This window comes from Equus przewalskii, chromosome 8 (assembly GCF_037783145.1).
Source record: "Equus przewalskii isolate Varuska chromosome 8, EquPr2, whole genome shotgun sequence".
NCBI classification, from domain to species: domain Eukaryota; kingdom Metazoa; phylum Chordata; class Mammalia; order Perissodactyla; family Equidae; genus Equus; species Equus przewalskii.
The window spans coordinates 61,912,480-61,934,250 of record NC_091838.1 but is presented as its reverse complement, the minus strand read 5'-3'; the positions used below and the strand labels follow the sequence as shown (position 1 = coordinate 61,934,250).

Here is a 21,771-nt window from a genome sequence, read left to right as displayed (position 1 = left end):
ATAGTGGTGGCAGGAGCAACAATAAAAGCAACAAGAGAGAAAGCAGCTGGCACTGGAAGGCCTTGTGCCAGGCTAAGGCCAGAAGGGACTCCAGAAATGATTACAGCGGTAAATAAACAGAGCTGATGGCTGCACCGGGGCTCTGTACCCTGCCAGGGAAGGGACCAGGGGAGATGGGATTCCTGTAATTACGCTGGTGCAGGCTCAGCCATCATGGGTTTACCCTCATTGGACTCCGATCTGTCCCCAGGCGGGAGTTCCAGGAGCACCTGTTACAGCAGAGGTAGTTTGGCAAGCCAAACAAACTGTGGATTCATCCAGGCCACCTGTAAAGGGATTAATGCCTAACAACCTGTGCAATGCTCCTAATTGTCATAATTAATTTGGCACCCTTTCACTGGTAGGTGCTAAACAAGTACCATATAGCGAAAGCCCATTTCCTGCTAAAGTGGTTTTTCTCCCCATAATTAAAGCTGTGAGAAATTGTGTCATTTGAAAAAGCTTACCACCATATTTTCCTCACTAAACTGCCTTTTTAGTTTCTCTTCTCTTGGCCCTCTCTATCCACTGTTGGTATGAACATCCTTCTTTCTTTGGCTTTTCCAGTTACTGCTTCCCTGTTGCATAATTTAGGTTACAATGATTTGCTCATTTTCTCCTCCAGCTGGCAGTAGTTTGGTCTCTTCCACCTCCTATTTCTTTAAAATGTCATACTGTTGCTCTAGCTTATTTAAACACTGGAAAGAAGGGAAATGCAGCCACTGTAGGCACACCCCATATCCCTTAGAAAAGCGGCCTTGCTGTCTTTCCATGTGCCACTGCCGACAGGACCAGAATCCAGCAAGCTAAGAACAAACAGCTGAGTGCCACTGCAGAGGCAAAAACAATCTGGCCTCTGCTACTTTAAATAAAGAGGAGTGGAGGGATATCACATGAGAGCAGAGTTCACTTTATGTGGAGAAACAAAGCAAAAACATTTAATAACAATAGTATCCCACATATCAAGCTCTCATTGATTTTCCCTATTTACAGCTAACATTACAGGCCAACTCCACTGATTAGGGCTTCCAAAAATAAGAGACTTTTGAAACAAAGAGCTTCTTATTCTGTTTCTGCATGTGTCACTCCTGAAAGATACAGTGATGGAGAGTTTATCACTGAAAGATAGGGATAAAAAAGTCATGGCCAAAATACTTTATAATAACTGGTGGGCATTTGTATGTGTGTGTGTCTGAAAAAGTGAAAAACAATGAATCCACTTTCAGAAATTCTCTTTTTAAGTTTCTGTCTTTTGATTCCCAATAGAGTATATTATCAGTATAATGGAATTATTCACATGAATACTAACCAATGTCAGCTTCTCTGTATTCTGTAAGGAATTGAGCTTATAAAATAAATCATCTTGAGTATTTTCTAAACACAAAAGCACAATTTATAAATATTGACTTTAAAAATGTATTTGAGAATGTCCACTCCAAAATGTATTTAAGTAGAATCTTTTCCAAAGAATAGATCACAAGGAATTCCACCAACTCTTTCCTCAGAATTTCCATGACTTTGGGGAAGAAACATACAGGAAATCTATTTTACAAATATAATTTAAGAAACCAGTCTGTATATTTATAAGCCAAGACTTCATATGCAGAATTTCTCAAGAAATCCAGTGGTCAGATATCAGGATGCTCCAACTGCTCATGGACAAGGTCCTGTAAGTTGGACATAATAATACCTCAGTTTTACAGAGGGAAGAAATTAAATACCAAAGGGCTGTGAATAATTCATTTACAGTGGGAAAAAAGTTAAGGACAAACTAAACTTGATCCCAGTAATCCTTAAATCCTCACACACAAAAAATGACTTGTATTTATTTTAAGAGGAAGACCATGTCCTTTCTGTTCCCCTTTGTCTTCAAGAACTAACCTTTATTGTTAATTAAATATTCAAATTACATACATTTTATAAATTAATCTTTATTTTTACAGATAATGACCATTATAACTACTGCTGAGATCTGCAACTATCTTTTAACTTTATTCTCTGCACTAAGAAGGCAGCACTTTCAGGGTTTAGAGGTAGATATTCTAATTCAACAAGAACCATTTTAACTCCTAAAAGCGTAAACAAAGGAATTGTGTTAGTCAAGAATCTTTTGAGTACAAGTCATAAAAGTCCAACTCAATTGACTTAGGCAAAAGGAGACTTTATTAGGAGGCTATTAGAGTATTTTCAGATATCTAGATGACAGCAAGGGCTGGGGTTTTAGACAGCTCGACCCCAGGGACAAGGAAGTTCAGTTCTTTCCGTCTTTTTCTGTCCTCCCAGTGGTACAGTTTCAACCTCCTTCATTAGAGCTCACACTTTCTCACGTGGTGGCCACCAGCAGCTTCCAAACCCCGCTATTGCACAGTTTCTACCATCAGGAAATACTCATCTACTCCCTTAGTTCTAGTTCAAAAACTCCTGAGACAAGCTGATCAACCTGGCTTGATCTGCATGACTATATCCGTGGGGAGATGGATAGTGGGATACTTAGTGGTGGGGGGCGGGGGGTAGCTACAGAATAACTAACTGGACAGACAAGCCAAGAATAATCAAGTAAAATAAAAACATGCACAGATTCCGAAAGTTCAGGCAATGCCAGAAAGTTAAGGTGGCACAAAATAGCATACTAGAAATTGGCATTAAAGCATTCTTCAGTACATATTTTTTTCACTTCTCGGCCAAAACTTGGTCATATATCATTTTCTATCTCTTCCCTCTTAGACATTTTCTGTCACTTCCCCATGGCATCTAAGTTTGGGCCTACAAATTGCCCCTAAAATCTTACGCAAGGCATGCATGATGTTACTGTCAGAACTGTTTCAGAGATGTCTATGTTATTTTTAGGGTTCTGATCTTCAAGCGTGCATTTCCTTATTCCCGATTCAGAGAATTATCTTCTGAGCTTTGAGATTTTGATGCAATTTCCAGTTCATACTCCTTTTTCAATTGCTGCATTTTCATGTTTAAATCCAGTACAGTTCTGACCAGTTGGCGATTTTGGAAATGCATTTCCAGCTAAAACTTAGAAAAAGAATAAAGACTTTTATTAGCCTGAGATATGGATCAAATGAAACTGCTCTCTGCACCAGAAAAATATGGACTTTATAGGAAAGGAAAATAAGATATCAAGAAAGATGTATTTCTCATCTTATTCTCCAGTTCCGACTGTTTGGCCTGGCTATAAAACAGACTTTCTATACGACAAGGTAAAATCGGATATACAAATAGCTTTTGAAATGGCCTTGAAATGGAAACAAAAATAGCTGATGCCCAAAGGTGTCCGTATGAAAACCTGCTGTGCACGGAAGGCTGTTTTCAAGCAACGGCATGTGATCTGTGATGAAATCATCTATCTGTACGAGTTTTCTTAGCTACAGGGTAACTGCCCAGGGCCACCTGAGCATTCGAGCCCTGGGCCCATTTACTTGATTACTTGTTATTTCAAGTTTTTAGGACTTTAAATGGTCTCCCTGTCGAGCAAAAATATTTAACAACACCTTAGAGGCAGGTGTACAGTTATGTGTAGTTACACAATCTAACAAGTTTCACTCTAGAGTGAAATCTGTTATATAGCAGGGCTGATTTATTCCCTCCTCCAGTGGGAGATTGCGAAGGTCTTCATGTGTTAAAAAAATAGATCTCTAGGGTAGTTTACCTAGAAGGCAGTCCAACAAGGCTTAGTCCAACATCATCTCTGCATGACAGTTGAAAACTAGTAATCAACTATTCACAAATTTCTTCAATTATCATCTTGTTTAATGCACTTCATAAGCACCCTGTTCTCTCTGCTTAAAACTCTTCATCAACTCATCAAAGAAAACACCCAGGACGAGCCAGGGTGTTCTGTTGTAAAAAGCAAATATTGATGATCCCCTCTCAATTTGCAACATAAAGTCTTTGGATAAAATTTTCTTTCCGTTTTTCCTCTGGCACATTTTTCTTCATTCTTCAGCACCTAGAACCACTTCTCTGATAACAAGAATTAGAAATGAATAAGAAATAGAGCATTCGGCAAACAAACATTAACAGTAACGACACAACAACCAGCCCCAAAAGCCCCTGCACCGTGCCTACAGGAAGCTTCAACTCTCCAGTGTGGCAGAGACGCACTATAATCCTGCCCTGCTTTTCCAGCTTCACTTCCTGGCACTCTCCCCACCCCAGCCCCCACGGCCGGTGGTCAGAAACCTTGCCTCTTCCCAAATAAACACTCCATGCTGCGTCACATCTCCTTCCGCCCCGTCTGCTTAGGATGCCCTTTGGCACCTCTTTACCTGCTGAATCCAGTCAAATGCCAGCTCTTCTTAGAAGTCCCTTCCCTGTCGCCCCTTATCTGTGCTCCCACAAGATTCTGTACACGTGCCTCTCATAGCACACAGACTACACTAGACTGATGATTGACGGCTTAGTTTGTTTTGTATTCATAACTGTATTCCCAAGAATGGGTGCACTGCCTGGGCACAAACATGGCCGGTGCTCTGTGTGTTTGTTAGAAGACTGAGTGAATGAATGAATGCATGAACTGACGAATATCCATCCTGTCCTTTCATGCCAAGAATCAAGGAGTAAAATTATTCATGATGGCTCACCACCTAAGTAAAGTGAGTGTGTGTAATTCACACCTATTTATGAAATTCAAACACTAATAGGCCCTTAACTTTTCTTTCATCATGGATCCCTTTGAGAATCTGATGAAAGCTATAACCCTCTCTGAAAAAAACGCACTTTATGCACCTACAAAATTTTGCATACAATTTTAGATATATATGAATGAAAATGAAATCCATTCACAGACCCTGGAAATCAATACATCCCACTGAGAAGACCAATTCAAACAACAAATAATAGCAAAAATAATATAAATAGCAGCATGTCTCTAGTTAATTGAACCTGTTCAACATTATTCCTTACACAAATATGACCCTAACTTATGATATGTGCACATATCTGCAGGGATGTATGCCAATTCCCATAGAAATCTGGTTAACGGCCCATTATCAGAAACCACTTCTTCTAGCATTGAGCATGTTAAGCTAAAGCATCTACACTCTTCTGCCTTTTTCTCAAGACAAGTCACACACATTGGTGAACTAGTTGGTCGAGATGTTAACCATGGTCTGGAGCCCAGGGACACAGTATCTGTGTAAGTATGAAATTCTCTGGCTCCTTTCCAGAAAATCCCTGGATCTTTGATACCAGTGTATATGTCATTTTTTTCGGACAATGAGTCTCCAAGGTCTATAAAAATAATTATCATCATAAAAAGAGCCACTGAATAGTGCCTATGTTCCAGGAATTTTATGTAACATTATCTCATTTAATCCTTAGAGCAATCCTATGAGATTATTATCACCAGTTTACAGATGAGTAAACTGAAACTCAAACTTGCTAATTAGCATTCCTAAAGTGGTAGAGCCAGTTAAGTTAGGAGAGCCTTTAAACGTTAACGCTGGGATATGAACTCTCATCTGTTTGCAATCGTATTCTCCACCTCCTCCCCACCCCAATAGGTATTGCTTGCCTAAAACTCCTACTTGTAAAATGACTTGTTAGAATGGTTGGAAGGTGTCTCAGAGTTTATTCTACATAATCTCTTCATTTGATTTAAAAAGGAGTCAACTGAGGCACAGAGAGGGTAGTGACATCCCAGGTCAGCAGCACAGAGATGGCTGAGCCAGGTCTCAGCCTTCCAGTTTGAGGTGCTGACCCCCAGCACACCCCTCCAGGCTGTATCTCCGCTAAGGACGGCTCTCCGCTATCGAACTGCTCAGATGCCAGAAGAAAACCACATGTTTCCTCAATATGGTTGCGTCAGAGATAATTCATCCCTTGTCAAATTCAAATTAACACGGATAAAATTACATTTTTGCCCTTATTGCCCATCTCAAACTCCGAAACAAGATAAATATTCTAAGGTTCTTAAATCAGACAATTTACTGAGGGCTGAATCAGTTCTAAAGTCGTGGTTAATATTTTATCTGTATTCAATGAAAAAGAGCAAAATTTTCCAAGTTAAATCTGTTATACACGTGCATGGGCAGCACCATTTTAAACTTTGAATGGCTCTTCTTCATTTTGTCCTGTTCTAATTTTATCTATTTGGAAATTATTTAGATTATAAAACGGTGATCTAAAATCTTTACCTATGCATTCCCTCCAGTTTAACATTTGGACCTAACCTGCCTAATGTTTAAAAGAGACAAAATATCTTATTGTAAAAAATAGCTTGTTATTTCCTGTTTTCTGAAATCTTCACAAGGGGAAAGATAAGACTAAAACTTTCGGAATAAAAGAAATGGTTGCTGATAGACTTGCTCCATCGATCCTATGAGAGAGTTTATTTCATTGAAATTTCCTCCACCACACGCCATACATACACATACTAAGAGTTCCCTAGAGGCAACTTTCTATAGGGTGGAAAGATAGAGAACAAACTGGAAAAGGGTTATTGGAGTCTTGGGCGCGTCACTAGTAGACTCAGCTCCCCACAGGCGCCAGCACCGCGGGTGCCGCAGGACCCCTTCCTTCCCAGATGCTGCTGGGGAGGTGGCGGCGTCAGCATCCTGTCGGGATGTTAGCTGGCCTTCCCGGGAAGATCGATGGCCCAGCTCCTCCTCGCTGCACGCTCTCATACTCTCCCTCCCTGGGAACAGCTCCTCTCCGCCCCTCAAGTCTTGAGGTGGGCCACGCAGCCCCGGCTCTGGAGCAGGAGCCAGGACCAAGCGGAGGGCAGCCCCGGAGCTGGCCGCCCCCAGCGCGCGCTCACCAGCTCGGCGCTCAGCCGGCCCAGTGCGCCCTCGAAGCACGCCCGGCTCTGCTGCTCGCGCGCCGCCGCCCGCTGGAAGGCGCTCGCCAGCCGCCGCCTGAGGTCTTCCAGCAGCTGGCGGGCGGCGGGGGCCTCCTCCGGCACGCGCACGCTCTGGCCGCCCCCGGGGAAGCCGCGCGCGTGACGCGGGGCTGGGGGCCAGATCCCGGCCCTGCCTGGGACTCTGCGGGGCCCGCGGGAAGCTCTGTTTCGGCGGCGGCGGGACGCCCTGGGCCCATCTGAGAGATGCCGGTGCCAGCCTTCCAGGCATGTATCGCCAGCGCCTTGTTTCCCGGGGCTAGAATTCCCGGGGGGAAGGGCAGAGGCGGGGACAACTAGCGGAACTGGCGGGACCCCCGCCAAGTGGGACGCGGCTATTGCTCCGCCACTCGGAGGCGCTCCCTGTCTCCCAGCCTCGTCTCCCTCCTTCTTCCGTTCTTTAGCAACAAACGAAGGAGGTAGTTCCCATCACTCTGAAAAGTTTCAACTGGATCACTTTTCCTGCTCCTTGCAGTGTCATTCTAAGGGGAAGGCTTGGGCCCAACCAGTAGGTGGAAGTTGAGGTACAGATGCAAGGTTTGAGACCAAAGGTAGAATATTTTGTCACAAATATTTGTCCGGTTGCCTTGATTATTTAATACTTTATCTCTTTAAAATAAGTTTTTTGTTACTTTCTACCATCTGCCAGGCACTGTGGCAAGTGTTGGGGATATACGGTCTAATTAGGCCCCTTACCTCTCTCAGGTGTTCCCCCAGTCAAGTGGGAGAAGGTTGGCCCTGTTGGTGAGTTAGAAAAAAATGGTTTTTCCATAAGCCCAGCAGTGCAGAAGGTGCTTGGGATTCAGAAACTTCGTGCTCCCCTCTATACTTGATCCTTTCTGCCACTTTGACATTTATGATGGGGCTCAAATGAAAAATAAAAATTCCTCTTACCCGAAAGTGTGTTGTTTTATAATTCCCAATTCAGTGTAAATGTAAACGTGTGCCAGTATTACGTGTATATCCTCTATCGATAAACACAATCAGCTGCCTCTTTTTGATCTAATGGAGAATTTCTGAAAAGGAGTAAAAAAAACGTGTGTGATCGGAGAATGCAATTACATCCCTCCCCCATCGCCAAAAAAGGTGGCAGAGATGCTTATTCAGTACTCTCATCTTAGAGTTATTCATTAGTTCAGTAAAGATTTACAAGTCACCTGCAGTGTTCCAGGTCTGTGACAGGCGTCGAAGGCAAAAGAGCTACTTTTTATTAGTGCTTACTATGTGCCAGGCACTTTTCAAGTATTAACCCATTTTATCTTAACAACCCTGTGAGGTGGGTGCTGTTAGTTTCTGCATTGTACAGATGAGGAAACTAAGGTAGAGGTTATGCTGTGTGCCAAAGATCACAAAACTGGTAAGTGATTGTCTGAGGATTTGCACCTGGGAAGTCAGTGCTCCAAACCACGGGGACATACCCTGGATGCACACTACCTCCCAAAGAGAAAAGGAAGTTTCTCAATTTACGTGTTGCATGAGTGAGTGTTCAAACTCCCTGTGCTCATAAAATTCAGCTCTAATGAAATGGCTCAAGGCTCAATTGGATAAGGAGGAAAACAGGTTACCAAGCCTTGCAGATAATCTGCCAAATTCAACACCTTACAACAGTTTACAACCTGAGCACAAAACCCATCATTGTATACTGTTTCATAAAGATTCTCTAGAAACATTTGAAGATGTGTTCTATTGGTAGAAATTATGAAAACCCATATGGCCTACTAGGAACCTCAGGTATACGTTTAGAATTTTGGGGGTTTTTGCTAGTTTTTTTGAGTGATAGTTGGTGGGGCTTGAAAATCAGCATTAGTCAATGTGCAGTATAAATGTTTAAAATGAGTTTTCTGCCATGATTTTTCACTTGTGTTTCCAGATCATTAACTTCAACAAGAATTTCAGTTAAGTTTGATTTAATTCAACAAATAACGAATGGTGTGTGTTCAGTGTTAAGCATTGTACCGTGTGAGGGAGATATAAGGATGAATAAGGCACTCTTTTTGCCATCCAGAAGCTTAGAGCCTGGAGGAGCAAATTGTTTGGTCATTCATAAAGCAATATTTATTTAATGTCTTATTACATACCAAGTAGTATACAAGGTGCTCAGGCTGCAAAGTGAACCAGAGAGACAAAATGGTGTTTTAAAACAGACTGGTTTTACCACAGATGACTAATTTTCTTCCATAGACGTTTTTTCAGGGGTGCTGCATCTTGGATTTTACGATATTTTTTTTCTTTTACGCACACAAAGTGGATTGAAGCATTAGGGAATTAGAGTGACTCTAACGTGAAGAGACGTTTGAGTTAGGAAATGTATGAGTTATCCATTGCTGCCTAACAAATAACCCCAAATTTTAGTGGCTTAAAACAACAATAAACATCTCTCACGGTTTCTGTGGGCAAGAATTTGGGAACAGCTTAGGTTATGGTCCAGGACTTTCATGACATTGTCGTCCAATGTCGGTCAAAACTGCAGTCACCTGAAGCTGGATGTGACTGCAGCTGGAGCATCTATTTGCAAGGGAATCATTCACGTGGCTTGCAGTTGGCACTGGTGGTGGGAGGCCTCAGTTCCTCTCCATGTGGATCCTTCACTTAGACTGCTTGAGGGTCTTTGTGATATAGTGGGCAACCTCCCTCTGAACAAGACAGAGAGAGAGAGCCAAATAGAAGCTCCTTATATGAGCTCTGAGCTACATTTTTATGACCTAGTCTTGGGAGTCACACAGCATTACTTCCATCATATTCTGTTCATTAGAATCCAGCCTCTAAGTCTGGACCACATTCAAGGGGAGGGGAATTAGGCTCCACCTCTTAAAGTAAGGAGTATCAAAACATTTGCAGAGACCTATTTCTTAAACGGCCACAGGAAAAAAATGATACCTTACATATATGTAAACAATGATTCAAAGAACTGCTGACTTCCTGTCAGGAAAAAGTGAAGACCAGGAAATATTAGGGCAATATATTTTTAGATTTAGAAAGAAAATTTTAATGCAGACTTCTATATACAGACAAAATATTCCTCAAAAGTGAAATAAAGATGTTTTGACATAAAAGAAAATTAGAATTTGTTACCAGGCAACTTACACTATTAAAACCCTAAAGGAAACCCCTTAGTGGATTATGTGATTCAATGACAGGTCAGGTCATCAACCACAAGTCCAACAAGCTGACAGTGCCTGAACCCAGCAGTCTCAGCTAACTGTCAAACCGTGTCGTACCTGGAATCATGTGGTCTGTATGTCCGTTTCTCCTATTAGCTTCTCAAGGACAGTGTCTCAGACTTAATCACCTTTTCATCATCGCCAGAAACTAGCATAATGCTGGCTTGAAACAAACACTTAGTAAATCTTAGTTAAATTAATAAATTGATTAATACAGCAGGGGAGAAGGCACTTAACATTCATAGAGCACCTCTTAAGCACTAGATAGATAAACATAGACATAGATAGATAAACATAGACATAGATACAAGTCCAGATGCAGATATAGATATATTTATAGCTATAGACATAAATATAGATATCAGTACAGGTATAGATAGGTATACCATTTAATCATCACAATTATCCTGTTTTTTGTGTTTTTTTTTTTTTTCAGATGGGATCCTGAGGTTCAACGAAGTTAAGAGACTTACCTAAGGTCATGTAGTAGACATGGCTAAAGTGGGATTTGATTCCAGATTATATGGCTCCAAGGTATGCTCTTTCCCCTATACCACACTAGGCAATGTATAGTTGCAGAATCATTAAAAATCTGCTAAAGGAGGTTAAAACTTAGAATTTCCTTTATTCTAGTTACCTAGACAAGTTCTTTCCTAGCCCAAGTGCCATCCTGCTGCCACCCTTACCTATAGCAAGGCCATCTTCTCTCAGGCCTTTTGAACCCCAGAAGGAGTTGAATGTGCAGATCGTACTCCTAATTCATGCAGAACAGCAGCAAAACAAAAGTCTGAAATTCCTTATGCAAAAGCCTAATCTCTCTAACTCTCCTTACATAAATTCATAAACATTTATTATCTCTCACAGTTTCTATGGGCAAGAATTTGGGAACAGCTTAGGTTATGATCCAAGACTTTCATGACATTGTAGTCAAATGTCGGCCAAAACTGCAATCACCTGAAGCTGGATGTGACTGCAGCTGGAGGATCTATTTGCAAGGTGAATCACACACATGGTTAGATATCTCTAACAAAATGTGTACAGGATCTATATGAGGAAAAGTCTGCTGAAAGAAATCAAAACAGAACTAAATAAATGGAGAGCTATTCCATGTTCGTGGATAGAAAGACTCAATATTGTCAAGATGTCAGTTGTTCTCAGTAGAGTTCCAGTCAAAATCTCAGCAAGTTATTTTGTAAATATCAATAAAACAATTCTAAAGTTTATATGGAGAGACAGAATACCCAGAATAGCCAATATAATTTGAAGAACAAAATTGGAGGACTGACACTACCTGACTACAAGACTTACTACAAAGCTACAGTAACCAAGGCAGTGTGATATTGGCAAGAGTGGAAAAATAGATCAATGAAACCAAATAGAGAGCCCAGAAGTAGATCCACATAAATATAGTCAACTGATCTTTGACAAAGGAGCAAAGACAACACAAGGGAGAAAACATAGTCTTTTCTACAAATAGTGATACCAGCCCTGATATTGATTTCCCTACATTAAACCCAACATATATGGGGTTAAAACCAAAGCACTCTTTCCCTGCTTACTCCCCGGCTTCCTGGCTCCAGAATCCACTGTCCAGCCATGGAGCCAGGGAGACAAATGGCCAAGGAGAAATACCTGGATTCATTATCTCCACCCCCCCCTTCCCCTTCCCGAAAAGCAGTTACAGGCTGGTAGAAAAGCTGCTGACTAGCAAGGTCACAGGCTTCTTCCTCTCTGCAAGTAGTCTCAAGGCCAAACACAGGGTGGTGGAAAAGCTCCGACCAGCAAGGTCATATGCTCCCCCTCCCCTACCTAAAACCCCAAGTAAAAACCCTTACTTTTAGGTTTTCGGGGAGTTTGGGATTTCAGCATTAGCTGCCCTTTCTCCTTGCTCAGTGCTGTGTAATAATAAAATTCCTGCTTTCTTCCACTGCACCCGGTGTCAGAGATTGGCTTGCTGTGTAACGGGTGAGTGAACTCACTTCAGATTTGATATCAATAGTACTTGGACAACTGGACATCCACGTGCAAAAAAATGAATCTAGACACAGACATACTTCCACCCTTCACAAAAATTAACTCAAAATGGGTAATAGACCTAAATGATCATAGACCCAAGTGATCAAAACTGTAAAACTCCCAGAAGATAACATAAGAAGGCTACCTCTCAATTGTTTTGAACACTAAAAGGGAGTTGAATGCACAGACAGTATTCCTAATTCATGCAGAACAACAGCAAAACAAAAGTCTGAAATTCCTATTAAATGCCTACTCTCCTCTCTAAATCCCTTAAATAAATTCATCAGTTAATATGTACCTTTGTTGCAACTAATTTCTTTTTTTTTTTCCTGTCTGTTCACCTTTCCCTGGGAAACCCGGATCTGGACTCTTTACGTGTTCTTTAGCTGTGCTTTGGGATCTTAGATCTTTTGCTTCCTCTTCAGCCATCCACTCTGAACAATTATGCTTTTAGACAATGTGCTCTGTGTGTTCCCACTGCAAACAGAACGTCCCTAAGTGCTTTGTGCAAAAAGAAACAAATACTACTCTAATTTTTTCAGTGAACAGCTTAGTGGTTTGAGCCATGGAAGAGTCTGTGGGGAACATGGTCATTTTGTTTTCTGGCTAATGAATGGTTGGCAAAAATTCCTTTTTGCTTGTGGAATGTCCAAAATGTAGTCATTGTCCTTCTAGCTTAATTTGCCAGAATTCTGAGTTCAAAACGGTGATTTCAAATTCCAGCTTCACCCCTTGCTGGCCATGTGACTTTGTGTAAACTCTCTGGGTCAGTTTGTTCACAAGTAAAATGAGAATTATCTTCCTCCTCACTCACTTGCTGAGTAGATTGACTAAAGCCCCCAGGAGGGCACTGAGCCAATAGGCTCTCCGTAGTTGTGCTTCTTGATTCTCACATAAGGGATGATTGGGGTTCTTACCACAGGGACACGTTTCTGAACATTGCATCAGTGAACATCACAGTGCTATGTGTCTAAAAGATACAGGAGAATTAGGATTGCAAGGGAAACTGAGTCAGGTCTGAACTAAAACAGTGAAACCAGGCTGAAAAATGCCCCTTCCAGTGGGTTGAATGACCATTTTATTTATTTAGTGTGTGTGTGAGGAAGATTGGCCCTGAGCTAACAGCTGTGCTAATCTTCCTCTACTTTATGTAGGATGCTTGATGAGCAGTGCCAGGTCTGCACCTGGGATCCGAACCCATGAACCCCAGGCCACCGAAGCAGAGCACACTAACTCAACCACTACACCACTGGGCCGGCCCCTGGATGACCATTTTAAATTGTCAGTAATCACACGGAACGAGTATAATCATCTCGATCACATCCTTTAAGTGTGTACGGTGAGTTATATTATTGTTCAAAATATTCTCTGCCTCTTGCATTGGGAAGATTGTATTTCTCCACTCGACTGACCTCAGGCTTGGCCATAGGACTTGCTTAAGCCAATGAACTGTGAGCAAAGGGATACGTGATTTCTCAGAGAAATATTTAGGTTCTGTCACACAATCCATCCTCTTCTCTTTTCCAGCAGTGTGCCAGGGCAGACAGCTCCTTCATGCTGGGTCCTAGGATGGAGATATCATGGAGCAGAGAAGAGGCTGGCCTGTTATGGGGGGGGGGGGGGGGCGGTGTAGTTTGAGTGAGAAACAAACATATATAGTAATCCAAGGAAATTAGTGTTTGTGGGTTTTTTTTGAAAGCCCTGATGTCCAATTTTCCCTTTGGCTTATTTCCTTTTCTTAAAAGTAGAGTGCGGAAGTACGCATCCAGAGGACTGAGAGTTCTGGTAAATTGAAGTTTTACTGAGATATTTCTATGATAAGATCTCTGGATGCTTATTTGCCTCCAACAAGAAAAATGTAGTTGTTGGAAGGTACCAAACCTTTCTAGTAACTATCCAAACACATTTGCTCTTTTACTAGATGAGTTTAAATGAGTTATGAAAGTCATACATGAAATGTAGATAACAGTAACTGTTTTTTATTGACAGAGAATATATAAAAGGCACATGCAGGATACTGTATAATTTTAGACTGTCAGTTTGCAGTCTGAGAAGAACATCACAGCTTCATTTCCACACCAGATATAAAAAGGGATATGTTTCTTTTAATATAGTTTTGACTGTTTATCTTGTCGTCATGCTCTGTATCTTGAAGACGTTTCAATTACAGCCTTCTTCTAAGATTCAACTAAACATGACACCAGAAAAGTATAGAAACAAGACAACTTATGGCACTTTTCTTCAGAGCCTTTTGTGTACTGTGATATTTGAGTTTTGAGAAATAAAAGAAATGTCAAATTTGTCTAAACAGCAACTTTGATACCCACTCCAATAAATAGATTTGTGTTTTAACATAAGATACACAAGTTAGCTATTTTCTTTGGCAATTTCAATTCGGAAAATAGTTACAGGTACTCAGGAAGCAATATCTGCTGGAGAACATTACTACCTTCTTTTAAGATTGGACTTTCTTTTCAGTAAAATTGAAATGTTATCCAGTCAATCAGCATATGTTTGTTGAACTCTACTTAATGCAATGCACTGTTCAAAGAGCACCCAAGCAGAAAAATATGTTAACAAATGCATTCCTTTTGTGACTGATGACGCAGAGTTAAATTGAACTGGTGGTAAGTGCCAGAAACATTTTTACTATTTGAAGTAGGCAGCCTCTAAACTGGCCCCCTGTCGCTTCTGAGATTATGTTACAAAAAGACTGTGAGTTTTGTTTTGCTCACGCTTTCTTGCTTTCTTGCTCGCTTGTTCTGAAGGAAGCCAACTGCTATGCCATGAGCTGACCTATGGAGAGTCCCACATAGCAAGGAATGGAGGGAGGCCACTGGACAGTAGTCAGTGTGGAACTGAAGCCCCCAGTCTAGTAGCTCATGAGGAATAGAGTCTTGGCACAACCTTGTGAGTGAGGTTCAGTGAGAATCCTCTCCCAGTCAAGCCTTCAGATGACACTGCAGCCCCATCCAAGACCTTGGTTGCATCCACCTGAGAGACCTTTAGGCAGAGGACCCAGCTAAGCTACACCACAGATTCCTGAACACAGAAATTTTGAAATAAAAACAATTTTGTTATTTTAAGCATGTAAAGTTTTTTTAACTGGTTTTTTTTTTTTTTTGGTTAAAAAATAAAGACTTTATTAAGGTGTGATTGACATACAAAAAGCTGTACGTATTTAATGTATACAACTTGATGAGTTTGGAGAAAGGTATACACTCATGAAACCATCATCACAATCTGTGCCATAAACCTATCCATCACCTCCAAAAGTTTCCTCTTTCCTCTCTATTTATTATTATTAGTTGTTATAAGGACATTTAACATAAGATCTACCCTCTTAGCAAATTTTTCAGTATACAATACAGAATTGTTAACTCTAGGCTCTATGCTGTACATTAGATCTCTAGGACATATTCATCTTATATAACTGAAACTCTGATACTTTAATTAATACTTCCCCATTTCCCCTCCCTCCAGCCCCTGGCAACCACTATTCTACTCTCTGCTTTTATGAGTTTGACTTTTAAATTCCTAACGTAAGAGGTATCACGTAGAATTTGTCCTTCTGTGTCTGACTTATTTCACTTAGCATGATGTCCTCCAGGTTCATCCACGTTGTCACCAATGGCAGGATTTCCTTCTTTCTCATGGCTGAATAATATTCCATTGCATGTGTGTGTGTGTGTGTGTGTATATATATATATATATATACAGTACATTGTTTTTATCCATTCATCTCTTGATGGACATAAAGGTTGCTGCCATGCCTTGGCTATTGTGAATAATGCTGCAGAGAACATGGGGATGCAGATATATCTCTGAGATCTTGATTTCAATGTCTTTGGATATATACTCAGAAGTTGGATTGCTGGATCATATGGTCATTCTATTTTTACTTTTTTGACATACTTCCATACTGTTTTCCCTAATGGCTGTACCAATTTATATTCCCACCAACAGTGCACAAATGTTCCCTTTTCTCTCAACCCCTGCCAAAACTTATCATTTTTTCTTTTTTTTTTTTTTTTGATAATAGCCATTCTAAAAGGTATGAGGTGCTATCTCATTATGGGTTTTATTTGCATTTCCTTGATAATCAGTGATGTTGAGTACATTTTCATATATTTGTTGGCCATTTGAATGTCTTCTTTGAAGAAATGTCTATTTAGGTCCTTTATCCATTTTTTAATCAGGTTATTTAGATTTTTGCTATAGAGTTGTAGGAGTTCCTTATGTATTTTGAATATTAACCCTTTATCAGATGTATAGATTGCAAATATTTTTTCCCATTCCATAGGTTGTCTTTACACATTGCTTATTGTTTCCTTTGCTGTGCAGAAGTTTTTCAGTTTGTTGTATCCCCACCTGTCTATTTTTCTTTTTGTTGCCTATGTTTCTGGTGTCATATCCAAGAAATCTTTTCCAAGACTAATGTCAAGAAGCTTTTTCTCTATGTTTTCCTTTATGAGTTTTACAGTTTCGGGTCTTACACTTAAGTCTTAGTCCATTTTGAGTTGAGTTTTGTGTAGGGTGTAAGATGAGGGTCCAATTTCATTCTTTTGCATGTGGATATACAGTTATCCCAGCACCGTTTATTAAAGAGTCTGTTCTTTCTCAATGGTGTATTCCTGGCACCCTTGTCAAAGATTAGTTGATGGTATATGCATGTTTATTTCTGGCCTGTCTATCTGTTCCATTGATCTGTATGTCTGTTTTTATGCCAGTACCATACTGTTTTGATTGCTGTAGCTTTACAATATATTTTGAAATCAAGAAATATGATGCCTCCAACTTTGTTCTTCTTTTTCAGGATTGCTTTGGCTATTTGGGATCTTTTGTGGTTCTATATGAATTTTAGAATTTTTTTTTCTATTTCTGTAAAAAATGCCATTGGGATTTTGATAAGAAGTGCATTGAGTCTGTAGATCACTTTGGGTAGTATGGACATTTTAACAATACTAATTCTTCCAATCCATGAACAAAGAATGTCTTTCCATTTGTTTGTGTCTCTTATTATCTTTCATCAATGTTTTATACTTTTCAGTGTACGTATATTTCACCTCCTTGGTTAAGTTTATTCCTAAGTATTTTATTCTTTTTGGTGCTATTGAAAATGGGATTGTCTTCTAAATTTCTTTTTCAGATAATTTATTGCTATTGTATGGAGACATAACTGATTTTTGTATATTAATTTTTTTATCCTGCAACTTTACTGAATCCATTTATTAATTCTAACAGGTGTTTTTGTGTGTGAGGCTTTAGGGTTTTCTACATGTAAGATCATGCCATCTGCAAACAAAGATAATTTTAGTTCTTCCTTTCCAATTTGGATAATTTTTTTTCTTCCTTTTTTGTCTAATTTCTCTGGCCAGGACTTCCAGTATGATGTTGAATAGAAGTGGTGAAAGTGGGCACACTTTCCTTTTTCCAAATCCTACAGGAAAAGCTTTCACTTTTTCACCATTGAGTATTATGCTCCCTGTAGGCCTTTCACATATGGCCTTTATTATGGTCAGGTAAGTTCCTTCTAATACCTGATTTGTCAAGAGCTTTTATCGTGGAAGAGTTTTGAATTCTGTCAAATGCTTTTTCTGCATCTATTGAAATGATCATGTGATTTTTGTCCTTCATTGTGTTAATGTGGTGTATCATATTGATTGATTTGCATATTTTGAATCGTCCTTTCATCCCAGGATAAATCTACTTGATCATGGTATATAATCCTTTTAAAGTGCTGTTGAATTCGGTTGGATAATATTTTGTTTAGGATTTTTGATTCCATTTTTATCACAGATATTGGCCTGTAATTTTCTTTTTTGTCATGCCTTTGTCTGGTTTTGATATCGGGATGATGCTGACTTCATAAAATGAGTTTGGAAGTGTTCCCTCTTCGTCTATATTTTGTAAGAGTTTAAGAAGGATTGATATTAATTCATCTTTAAATATTTGGTAGAATTCACCTTTAAAGCCATCTGGTACTGGGCTTTTCTTTGTTGGGAGGTGTCTGATTACAAATTCAATCTCCATATTTGTTATCGATCTGTTCAAGCTTTCTATTTCTTCTTAATTCAGTTTTGTTGGGTTGTATGTTTCTACAAACTCATCCATTTCTTCTAGGTTGTCCAATTTTTTGGTATATAATTGTTCATAATAGTCGCTTATGATCTTTTTTATTTCTGTGGTATCAGTTGTAATGTCTCTTCAATCCCTGGTTTATTTACCTTAGTCTTCTCTCATTTTTTTCTTAGTCTAGCTAAGAGTTTGTTGACTTTGTTTATCTTTTAAAAAAAAAACAACTTTTCAATAGTTTTATTGATTTTTTTCCATTGTTTTTCTATTCGCTATTTAATTTTTTTGCCTTAATCTTTATTATTTCCTTTCTTTTGCTAAATTTGGGCTTAATTTGTTCTTTTTCTAGTTCCTTGAGGTGTAAAGTTAGATTTTTTATCTGAGATATTTCTTCTTTTTTTAATGTAGGCATTTATTGCTATCAATGTCCCTCTGTATACTGTTTTTGCCACATCTCTTAAGTTTTGATATGTTGTAATTCCTTTTTCATTTGTGTCAGGATATTTTCTCAATTTCCCTTTTGATTTCTTCTTTGACCCACTGGTTGTCCAAGAGTGTGTTGTTTCATTTCCATGTGTTTGTGAATTTTTCCATTTTCCTTTTGTTTTTTATATCTAGTTTCATTCCTTTGTGATCATAAAAGATACTCAGAATGATTTCAGTATTCTTAAATTTATTAAGACTTGTTTTGTGACATAGCATGTGATCTATCCTAAAAACGTTCCATGTGAACTTGAGAAGGACGTGTGTTCAGAATATGTCCTATATGTCTGTTAGGTCCATTGGTCTATTGTGTTGTTCAGTTCTGCTACTATTATTGTATTGCTTTTTATTTCTCCCTTCAGATCTGTCAATGTTTGCTTTATATATTTAGGTACTCTGATATTGAATGTATATATATTTATAATTGTTATATCTTTCTGTTGATTGACCTTTTTATCATTGTGTGATGACCTTTCTGTCTCTTGTGACAGTTTTTGACTTAAAGTCTATTTTGTCTGATATAAGTATAACCATTCTGCTCTCTTTTGGTTATCATTTGCGTGGAATATCTTTTTCTAACTTTTCACTTTAAGCCTATATGTGTCCTTAAATCTAAAGTTAGTTTCTTGTAGACAGCATATCATTACATCTTGTTTTTTAATTCATTCAGCCACTCTATATCTTTTGATTGGTGAGTTTAATCCATTTACATTGAAAGTAATTATTGATAGGTAAGGACTTCCTATTGTCATTTTGTTAATACTTTTCTGTCTGTTTTGTAGTTCTTTTGTTCTTCCTCTCTGGCCGTCTCCCTTTGTGATATGATGATTTTTGTTGTGCTATACTTTGATTCTTGTCTCTTTATCATTTTTGTATCTATAGTTTTTTCTTTGTTGTTATCATAAGGTTTTCATACAACTTCCGATTGTTATAACAGTCTGTTTTAAGCTGATAACAACTTAACTTCAATTATATACAAAAACCCTGCACTTTTACTTTATACACACATACTTTATGTTATTGATATCCGAATTTACTTCTTTTTATATTGTGTGTCCATTAACAAATTTTTATGATTATAGTTATTCTTAATACTTGTGTCTTTTAATTTTAATGTTAGGGTTAAAAGTGATTTACATACTACCATTACACTATTACACCATTACACTATTACATTATTCTGTGTTTGTTTATATATTTACCTTTACCAGTAAGATTTACATTTTCATATGCCTTCATGCTGTTGTTTAGTGTCCCTTTGTTTCAACTTGAAGAACTCCCTTGAGCACTTCTTGTAAGGCAGGTCTAGTGGTGATGAACTCCCTCAGTTTCTGTTTGTCTAGGAAAGTCTTTATTACTCTTTCATTTTTAAAAGAGAGTGTTGCTGGGAAGAGTACTCTTGGTTGGCAGTTAGTTTCTTTCAGCACTTTGAATATATCATCCCATTCTTTCCTAGCCTACAGGATTTCTTCTGAGAAATCCGCTGATAGTCTTATGGGGATTTCTTTGTATGTGACTAGTCATTTTCCTCTTGCTGCTTTCAAAATTCTCTCTTTGTCTTTGACTTTTGACAATTTAATTATAATGTTTCTCATTGTAGACTTCTTTAGAGTCAACCTATTTGGGGATCTTTGTGCTTCAAGAATCCAAATGGCCATTTCCCTCCTCAGATTTGGGACGTTTTCAGCCATTATCTTTTTAAATAAGCTTTCTGCTCCTTTCTCTTTTTCTTTACCTTCTTGGAATCCCATAATATGTATGTCGGTTCACTTGATGTTTTCCCACAAGTCCAGTAGGGTTTCCTCACATTTCTTCATTCTTTTTTCTTTTTGTTTGGACTGAATAATTTCAAATGACATCCTTTTAGATTTGCTGATATTTTCTTATGATTGATCCAGTCTGCTGTTGAAGACCTCTATTGCATTTTCAGTTTAGTCATTATGTTCTTCAACTCTAGAATTTCTGTTTGGTTTCTTTCTATGACTTCTGTATCTTTGTTGAACTTCTTATTTTGTTTATGCCCAGTCATGTGTTGCTTAACCACAGGATACATTCTGGGAAATGTGTCATTAGGCAATTTTGTCATTGTCTAAACATCATAGAGTGTACTTACACAAACCTAGATAGTATAGCCTACCACACACCAAAGCTATATGGTACTAATCTTATGGGACCACTGTCATATATGCAGTTTGTTGTTGACTGAAATGTCGTTATGTAGTGCTTGACTGTATTGGTTTCCTGATTTCGTTTATCTGTTTTCTCTTGTAGTTCACTGAGCTTCTTGAAGAGTTTATTTTGAATACTCTGTCAAGCAATTTGTAGATCCCCGTTTCTTTAGGGTTGGTTACTGGAGCTTTATTTTGTTCCTTTGGTGGTATTATGTTTCTCTGCTTCTTCAATCCTAGTAGCCTTGCACTGGTGTCTACATATTTTAAGAAGCAGTCACCTTGTCCAGTGTTTACAAACTGGCTTTGGCAGGGAAAGCCCTCCACCAATCAGCCCAACCAGAGAGTCTAGGTGGGCCAGTTGGCAAGGCCTGAGGTTGGGCCATCTGCCAGGGGCCAAAGGCTAGCTATTGAGATTGGTATGTTGGTTGTGGAAAGTCACTCCTCTTTGGCGTGGACACCAATGTAAACAATTAGGGACATTTACCTGACTTGGAAAACTCAGCCCAAATGCTGTAGATTTGGTAGAAAATATATGTAAATGCATCCCTTGTGAATTATTGGTAAATACTGGAAGCCATTAGAAACCTTCTGTGACATTACTGCCAACCATACAATGGCTCCATTGTTTAATCCAAAAGGACACTCACAATATTTATATGAATTGATTTTTAAGGGAATATCACATATATTCTTATGTATGTCTGCACAAGAACATTTCAAAATGCTCCTTTACCATTTATCAAAAGGAGTTGAGGGGGCCTCCCCGGTGGCATAGCAGTTGAGTTCACACATTCCTCTTTGGTGGCCTGGGGTTTGCCAGTTCAGATCCTGGGTGCAGACTGTGCACCACTTATCAAGCCATGCTGTGGCAGGCATCACACATATAAAATGGAGGAAGATGGGCACAGATGTTGGCTCAGGGCCAATCTTCCTCAGCAAAAAGGGGAGGATTGGTGGCAGATGTTCGTTCAGGGCTAAT

At 39.1% G+C, this 21,771-nt stretch overlaps 2 protein-coding genes across 3 annotated transcripts in view; one reads left to right on the top strand and one right to left on the bottom strand.

Annotated features, from left to right (window-relative positions):
- Positions 1-2,179: 2,179 nt before the first annotated feature.
- Positions 2,180-7,157, bottom strand: LOC103556306 (proline-rich proteoglycan 2). Its single transcript, XM_070630897.1, has 2 exons — positions 6,809-7,157; positions 2,180-3,063 (listed from the first exon to the last, which is right to left on the bottom strand). The coding sequence occupies exons 1-2, from the start codon at positions 7,116-7,118 to the stop codon at positions 2,972-2,974; spliced, it is 402 nt and encodes a 133-aa protein (XP_070486998.1). The 5' UTR covers positions 7,119-7,157; the 3' UTR covers positions 2,180-2,971.
- RAD21 (RAD21 cohesin complex component) overlaps positions 6,979-21,771 on the top strand; it is a 79,401-nt gene continuing 64,608 nt past the window's right edge. For both annotated transcript variants that reach the window (XM_070630896.1, XM_070630893.1), the window contains exons 1-3: positions 6,979-7,114; positions 10,484-10,581; positions 13,218-13,402. The gene's annotated coding sequence lies outside the window, so the exon portion shown is untranslated. The remainder of the gene's footprint in view (positions 7,115-10,483; positions 10,582-13,217; positions 13,403-21,771) is intronic.

Coding starts and splice junctions, on each gene's coding strand:
- LOC103556306 (XM_070630897.1), bottom strand. CDS start 7,118: ATGCCTGGAAGGCTGGCACCGGCATCTCTCAGATGGGCCCAGGGCGTC. Junction 3,064..6,808: donor GCCGGCTGAGCGCCGAGCTG/GTGAGCGCGCGC, acceptor TCTTTTTCTAAG/TTTTAGCTGGAAATGCATTT.